This window comes from Poecilia latipinna, unplaced genomic scaffold, assembly GCF_001443285.1.
Source record: "Poecilia latipinna isolate Pla-1442-1.1 unplaced genomic scaffold, P_latipinna-1.0 Scaffold455, whole genome shotgun sequence".
In the NCBI taxonomy this organism is placed as follows: Eukaryota; Metazoa; Chordata; class Actinopteri; order Cyprinodontiformes; family Poeciliidae; genus Poecilia; species Poecilia latipinna.
Genome location: NW_015113071.1, coordinates 215,128 through 223,322, shown reverse-complemented (window position 1 = coordinate 223,322; position 8,195 = coordinate 215,128). Strand labels below are relative to the sequence as shown.

The 8,195-nt window shown below is 43.1% G+C and overlaps 1 protein-coding gene across 3 annotated transcripts in view; it reads left to right on the top strand.

Annotated features, from left to right (window-relative positions):
* arhgef40 (Rho guanine nucleotide exchange factor (GEF) 40) overlaps positions 1–8,195 on the top strand; it is a 57,933-nt gene that overhangs the window by 32,926 nt on the left and 16,812 nt on the right. For 2 of the 3 annotated variants that reach the window (XM_015038847.1, XM_015038845.1), the window contains exons 14-20: positions 1,427–1,565; positions 2,515–2,634; positions 3,030–3,221; positions 4,021–4,536; positions 6,009–6,388; positions 6,759–7,008; positions 7,814–7,903. In XM_015038847.1, the coding sequence (XP_014894333.1) occupies positions 1,427–1,565; positions 2,515–2,634; positions 3,030–3,221; positions 4,021–4,536; positions 6,009–6,388; positions 6,759–7,008; positions 7,814–7,903 (1,687 nt within the window). The remainder of the gene's footprint in view (positions 1–1,426; positions 1,566–2,514; positions 2,635–3,029; positions 3,222–4,020; positions 4,537–6,008; positions 6,389–6,758; positions 7,009–7,813; positions 7,904–8,195) is intronic. The other variant, XM_015038846.1, reaches the window with a different exon arrangement.

Sequence of the window (8,195 nt, the reverse complement as noted above, 5' to 3'; positions counted from 1 at the left end):
ACATAATCCCATAAAACCCGCTGAACTTTTTAGTTGCTTCATGACTGGGGTGTGAATACTTTAACTTGAGGCACATGGTCTGTTACTTTTTTGCCAATAGAACATCTGGCCTTTTTGTTTTGGGTATGTACTGCAGGTTTTTGTCCCTCTTATCAGACATGGCACCCGGTTTTTTGGCTATCTTTACATCTTGTCAAGTCTTTGACCATATATCATTACAGACTACGCATTGAAAACCAGGCAGATAACAAACTGAGCTTTGTTTGTTAGTGTTGGCATTGTCACTCAGCTGATGATGCATCCTCCTACGACATTCTGAAAGTAGTTAGTGGTTCAGCCACAACACCCTCTACCCCCACCGACACACAATTTGTACCATTCATATAGCAAGAGTTTATAGGGAACTACTTCAAACTGAAACTGGTTGTATATGCCATTAGTACGACTGCAGGGATATAAAAAACGGTTTCCTCTTATGTTTCTTCTCTTTTGAAACCTAAATGTTTTAGGTTGTTAAAACAAGAAAAACGAATAAAGTTATCAAAACCAACCTGAAGAGGTATTTACCATCTACTGTAAAATCATGAATTATGTGATTAACCACAAGTTTGACTCCTTTAGTCAAAAACAGGCCTAATTCAGGTTTTGGAATTGCCTAGTCAAAGTCTAGACTTAAATCCAATTGAGATGTTGTGGTGTGACCTTAAACAAACAAAGCTCTCAGATGTGGTAAAAAACAAAAACAATTCTGCTAGGAAGAGCTAACATGCCTCCACAGTGATGGCAAAGACTCAGATGGTTGGTTCAAATAGTTTCTTCTCTCTAAAAGATCAAATAATCAATTGAAAACTTTTTTATGTGTTTTCTCAAGATGTCCTGGCCTGGTATTAAAGTCTGAATGAAAATTTTAAACATTTAGGTGTCACATAAAGAGGAGTCAGAGGAAACAAATCTATGTTCACATCAAAGCACACAGTCTTCTAGTTTGTTGTGGATACAGAAGTTGAAACATGTTAAGAGTCATTGGTTCGAAAACAGTTGCCTGAATGTGTCATGTTTTTTTTTTATTCTTCAGTCACAGAAGCAAAATGTTCCGACCTGCTGCAGTTTGCTTTCTTTGTTAAAACGCTCCGCTCAGGGTTAAGATTTTTAATCAGGCTGATAATTAGACGAAGCAACAAGACTTTTTCGATTACAGCAAGGTCATGACAAACACAACCGCTGTAATTGGACCACCTCTGTGACTCGTTTGGTCTTAAATGACATGAATGGCTCCTGTTTGAAATATTGTTAGGTTGAGATGAGTTGGGTTTAAACACCACTCTCTGGTAAACTTAGAAAAGTTGTGACAGAAATACAAACCAGATGGAAATAAACTTGATTTTTGGAATGAAAAACAGAAACGGAACTTTCTGGTCTGCTACAGGGCTGCTCTCAATGCCACTTCGCAACTCTACGACGGCGTGGACGATGCCCTCCATCGGCTCGTCCAGGTTTCCAACCGGCGAGGTCGTGACCTGGAAGCACTGGGACGACTGGCAGGAATGGTGGACAAACTGGAAAAGGTGTGTTTGGTTTTTCTTTTTTCACTTTTTTTTTTTTTTTTTTAACGATTTATCCAAAACAATCATTTGAAAGATTAACGTTAGCCTGGTAAAAACCAGCCTCTGGTTCTGTGCTTTGCTTCGTACACAGGGTCTTGGCCCTCAACAAACAATTGATAGCTGGAGGCATGAACTCTGTTAAGGTTTTAAACTTTACCTAATTGCTCATGTTTGGCCCAATCGCTGACATCTGCCTAGTCACAAACATTTGGCCCAATCGCTAATGTTTGGCCATGACATATGTAATGTCTCTCAGAAATAGGAACTTGCCTGCACTGTAAATAACCATCCCCCTGTGCGAAGAAAGAAATGCAGAGCAAAGTGTTTCTTCAATATTTGGAAGCGTGGCTAATGGCAGCGGAGGAAGTGAACGTATGACTTCCTCCGCTGCCATTACTAAAACCAAAGGCAGGTAGTCTAAAATTCTAAAACAGCACAGAAAATCAATATCACAACTTATTCTGTTCAATGATTGGACCGGCTTAAATTCTACCAGAGGGATCCAAGCCAATGGGAGAAATCTTCAGACTGAGCAATGAAGGAAGATGAGAATTGAGAGGAATTGCATATAGGCAATGATCAGGATAGGAAAACTTTTGTCCTCAACTTTTTACTTCTACTTACCGGGGATTTATACTACTGTTCATCCTTGCTGTTACTTCCCTTTTTCGCGCTCAAAATGGACTTGGTGGAAACTCCTAGACTCACTTCTTCTTCTCACGTTTTTTTTTCACTTCCTGTCAACATCACAGCCAGACAAAACAACACCAGTAGCAAAAGCCTCAGATTTCCTCGTCTTCATTTCCTCTCTTCTGCCGTCTTGTCCTGTGACTTCATGTTGCGTACAGTGACTCATGCCCCCTCCACCACTAACCCTCCCTTCCTGTCTCTGTCGACCTTTGACCCACAGTGTGACAAGGAGATTGAGCAAGTACAGTCCCAGCTGGAGGAATACAAGGACCCTCCTCTGTCTCTCAGCAGGCTGTCGCTGAAGCAGCAGAAGTTCAGAACGTTCAGAGAAACGGCCAACGTGAGTGACACAAAAAAACACTATTAGTGCAACGGCAGCAGTTTCACGCAAAAAAAAGAAAAAGTTATCAAAAATCATCAGACGTCATAAGAGCTCATAGTGGGAATTAGATCCAGTCTGCTCATCTGAGGGCGTATGTCTGTGGGAAATCTAATCCACAGAGATGCCACAAGCCACAAGGCTTTATGGGATTTATTGCTAACAGCCCAAAAGCAGACGTCTCAGGACGCCCACCCACCCATTTAATTCTAACAATGGTCATAATGTTTTGACTGATTTGTGTCTAACAAAATAACCAGTCCTTGAAAAGGGTTTGAAAAATGACCAAATTAATAATAAATAACCTGTTATCAATGTAGAATTGAACTGAACTTAAATATCTCGTCCTGCTTCAGGAGCTGCACAGCGACACTCTGTCGGTGCTCAGCGATCTGGAGGGCTGGTGCGAGCTGAACTGGGCCGGCCTCAGCGACATCCAGATCCGACTCCCCCCAGTGAGGGAGAAGCTGAGAGACATGTCCCACTGTCTGTCCGACTGCTGGACTACTCTGGACAACACCCAGAGGCTGCTGTCCACACTGACAGAGGTAACACGGCGCAGGACGACGCTGAGGCATCAACGTCTTCCCCTGTCTAACCCTGCTTTCAATCAATCATTCCAGTTTTAAAAATTACGAAGTTTCAAAGAAAACACAATACAGTCAACAATTGAATAAACATCAAATGTGTTGGTCAATATTTCATTTGTTATGGTTCGAAATCAACTCTAGTCTAGATTTAAAGGAACTCAGTGTTTCAGTTATTTTGCAGTTTTAAGAACGTTTGTTCCAAATTTGTGGTGCATAGAAGCTGAATGCTGCTTCTCCATGTTTGGTTCTGGTTCTGGGGATGCAGAGCAGAACCAGAACCAGAACCTGAAGGGTCTGGAAAGTTGATACAACAGCAGCAGATCTTTAATGTATTGTGGTGCTAAACTGTTCAGTGATTTATAAACTAACAACAGTATTTTAAAGTCTATTCTCTGAGCTACAGGGACTTTAAAACTGGTGTTATGTGCTCTAACTTCTTGGTTTTAGTGAGAACACCAGCAGCAGCGTTCTGAATCAGCTGCAGCTGTTTGATTGATTTGCTGGACAGACCTGTGAAGACACTGTTGCAGTAATCAGTGTGACTTAAGATAAACGCATGGATGAGTTTCTCTAGATCTTGTTGAGACATTAGTCCTCTAATCCTGGAGATGTTCTTCAGGTGATGGAAGGCCGACTTTGTGACTGTCTTCATGTGACTTTGAAGGTTCAGGTCACTACTCCCAGGTTTCAGACCTGGCTGCTACTTAAACAATGAAACTGGATTTAATTTAATTGAACTGTACTTTCTTGTATTCAGGCGACCCAGTGGTGCGATGCGGTCTCTTCCACCCCTTCCTCCCCCACTGCCTCCTCTTCCACCTGCCCGCTGGCGTCCCTTCCTCCGATCCCCCCGTCTCGCTTCCAGGACGCACGGTCCTTAGCCATGGAGCTGGGAGGCGGGGCCCTGCTGGACCTCTGGACCCAGACAGTGGAGCGCTACCAGCGGACCGTGGCACAGGTCAAACCTCGTTTCCTCCACTCCGAGCGGACGCAGAGCCACGGCCAGGGGAAGGCCAAGACGCCGTCCGGCAGCACCTTCTGGGACCTGGTGGGGCCCGACGGGGAGGGCGACTGGGGACTCGGAGGAGGGGACGGGGGCCTGCAGTCCTGGGGGTCCCTGGCGTCTCTGTTCAGGCCTCAGACCTGCTCCACTCTGAAGATAGGAGAGGACAAAGGGAACCGGAGGGACGGGTCAGCGGGGAACGGAGGTGGAGCAGGAGGAGCCGGTGGAGGGAAGTTTCTGCAGAACCTTCTGAATCCTGGGAAGAAAAGTGTGAGTTGGTTTCTGTTTGTCCTCATTGCATCAGATCTGTTCTGTCTTCTTTTTAAGTGTACTAAGCTATTTGGACTAGAAACTGGATAAAAAATACATGGTGTGATTTCGTGCTTTTGCAGTGCTCATGTGACAGACCAGCACACATCATTGCATAACTGTAGTTCAAACCAAATGGTACTTGATCATCAACATTTATTTCATGAAAATCTAAAAAACTGAGCATTAGTATTCTCTCCCCTGAGGAGTAAATGGCTCCTAGAGCAGCAATAGGTGAACCTTCAGCCCAGTCTCAGGTTTTCGAGACAGGGGTTTCACAGGTTTTTTCATAAGATTTAGTTCCATCCATCTCCCTTTGCTCATCTCGACTGAAGACGAGGGCCCCCACACCATGATGCTGCCACCAACCATGATTCTTAATGGAGACGTGTCAGTGGTGATGTGCAGTGTTACTTTCCCACCTCCCACAGTGCTTTACATAAAGATCAAAACATTCAATTTTGGGTTCATCTGGTCAGAGCACATTTTTCATGTGTTTACTGCCCCCTACAGGACTTTTAGCAACCAGCAAATGGGACTTCCCATGGGCTCAACACCTTTCTTCTTAACTAAAGGCTCCACAGGTTGTTCCCTGATCTGCATGAGAAAGAAATGCAGGCCACACTTTTCAGATATATACATGACTGCTTCCAATCAAGGGCAAGTCTCTTCAGGTTATTTACACATTCTGAAAATGTAGATTCTAAGCTTTCCAATTATGATAAACACATGGAAATCTAAAAAGAAATGAGGCAGATATGGCTACTTGAAAATCAGCACTCAGGAAACCAAATTTCAAAGAAAACATCTCTCAAAGTTTAAAAAGAATTATTTCCTAAAACTGTTCAGGGACCTGGAGGAACTAACAAAGACTGCTTTCAGGGGCATTTTGAGTTATTTATAGATTCTAAAAGTGTGGATTATACGCTTTCTAACAATGTCTAAAACTTTAAAGTCAAAAAAAGACTTCAATGTCTTTTTTGTCATTTTTAATGTCATTTTTAAAGTCTTTTTTAATGTCTTTTTCAAGACTTTAAAAAATGTCTTAAAAATGTCTTTAAAAAATTTTAAGACATTTTTTAAGACATTAAAAAATTTCTTAAAAAAGACATTTTAAAGACATTAAAAAGACATAAATGGCCATTTATAAATGTTGGCGCTCAGGAAACCAGATATATGAGAAAACAGGCATCAACATTTCAAAAGAACTCTCAACCAAAACTGAGGAGCAACCTGGGATAGCAAAGGCTGCTCATTTACATTACTATAAATCACATTATCTCCCTCCTATTGAGCACTACTTTGTGTTGGTCTATCACATGAGATCCCACTAGATTGCAATTTTGCTGTTGTAATGTGACCAGACGTGGAAAAATTCAAGGGGTACCGATAATAATAGATATTAACAAATTTCCATGTAAATGATCTTCCAGCCCCCAGATGCCCCGCTCCCTCCCAAGCCTCCCAGGAAGCGCCACCCCAGCTTTGACCTCCAGGCTCTCCTGGCCCCCCGCAAAGGCACCGCCACCCCCAAGCCGGAGTCCCCCGTCGGCGGGGCGAGCCGCTCCTCACCCATGTCTTGGCTGGGGCGAAAGAACATGGCGGACCCCGTCATCGCCACCAGCATGGCGGCAGCTATTCCCGGGTGGGGCGTCGGAGTAGCAGGCGGAGGTGGAGGTGGTGTGCTGATCCGAGGTGTAGAGGTCAGCAGCAAAGAAGTGGTGGATCACACAGGGTCGCCGCGGCAACACGTCCTGCTCGGGAGGACGGAGAGGGACATGGGAGCAGACAGGACCGGGTCAACTGCACAGAGGTGTGTAGGATTTTACTCTCTCGTTTTCCTATAAATTGTCTTTGAGGATGTGGAAGTTTAGCTGAGTGCACGCTTGGCCTAAAACTCCCAAATCCAACCCACTGAATAAATTAGATTAAGCGGGGCTGAGATGAAAAAGAAAATGCACGCATCATTTTGGTGGGGGATCAATCAGCGTGCAATCTGTGATCATTTTTTCATCATCGACTCTTTGATCTCCGTCCACTGCCTGCTGCTACGGCTTCCCTCCAACATCTCTGCTTTTTCTTTCATGTTTGTTTCTCGTTTTAAAAAAAACTATTTACTTTCTTATTCGCATTAACCGACTCCCTTTCCCCTTCCTCCCCCCCCCCCCCCATTCATCCCGCAGTAAACTGTACCTGCTCTGGTGCAGGATGCTGAGCTCAGAGCGGCAGTACGTCGCCGTCCTGAAGGGAGTTGAAGAGACCTACCTGCCCCTGCTGGAGCTCTCCGACACCCCGGCCTCCATCAGGGGGAAGGGAGACACGCTCTTCCCCAACTGGGGCAGCCTCACTGCCTTTCACTCGCGGGACCTGCTCCCTGCCATGGAGGGCGCTCTTGTGCAGAGTTTGTTGCAACAGGACTGCTTCAGCAAATATGTAAGTCCCAAAATCTGCTGGGAAGGTACGTTTCAAAGTCTAGCTATTAGGAATTCACAAGCTTTGGTAAAAGGATAATTAAAGCTTTTTTTTTTTTTTAAATGGCAACATTGAAAAAACCCACACCCTTGATGAAGCTCATATTGTAAAAACAAAAAGATATTTAACCCTCCAGCGGCCTTAGCATGACGGTCAGGGGGGTGCGGCAAATGTCACGGTTTGACAGCGAGGAAATGGGGGTGTTGTCTATCAGACCGTCAGTTCCCGAAACCACACACAGACACACAAAAATGTTGTTAAAGCAACCCTGCCCGCAAAGCTTGTGAGGTTCAAATTAACATAATTTATTAGAACTGTGTTTTGTTTTCTGTTCTTTTTTTTTTTTTTTACATACAGAGCAAATGTTACACAAAACATGATTCAAACCTCTTTTTTTAAACTGTATTTTCGCTAAATAAAATTAAGGCCCATCTGAAGTTTGCCTCGTTTAAATATTTATGACAATTAAGTTGATGTAAACACATGGAGTCCAGAAATCTTAAAAACACAGAAAGATCCCCTCAATTCAGCAACAAAATGTGAGCTTTATATCACAGATCAATTTCAGTTGAGTTGTCTTTAAGTACTCAACCTTTCCATCTGAACTGGTTGTGCAAAACATCAATAAAAATGTAAATGAGGTTCAAATAAACTGTATATTATTCAGTTTACACTTCATATTTTACCTTGTGCTTATTTAAATGACAGCTAATGTAAAAACACACTGTAATGTTTTTATTTCCCCCTCTACCCCATGCATCCAAAGAGGGAGGAATTTCTCCAGTATTCCCACTACATCCGCTCTAAACCAGAAATGGATTCTCCTCTGGTCACACAGGCAGCTGACTTCTTTAAGGTAAGAACCAGCAATTGTTTCCTGGTAATTTCAACATTTGAATACAAAAGGCAGGTTCTACTCGCATAGATTTATTATCAAGACATCCATAATTTGCTCCAGTGCCTTCCCCCCCCCAACATACAGTCAACTCATTAAAAAAAAAATAAAAAATCACATTTTAAGCTAAAGAAAATGGAACAGCTTTGGGCCAAAAATGAACTAAAACATGTTTTCAGATAACCCCCCCCCCCAAAAAAAAAAAAAAAAAAAAAAAAAACAGACCAAGAATTTTTTGTTTTCAAACAAAACA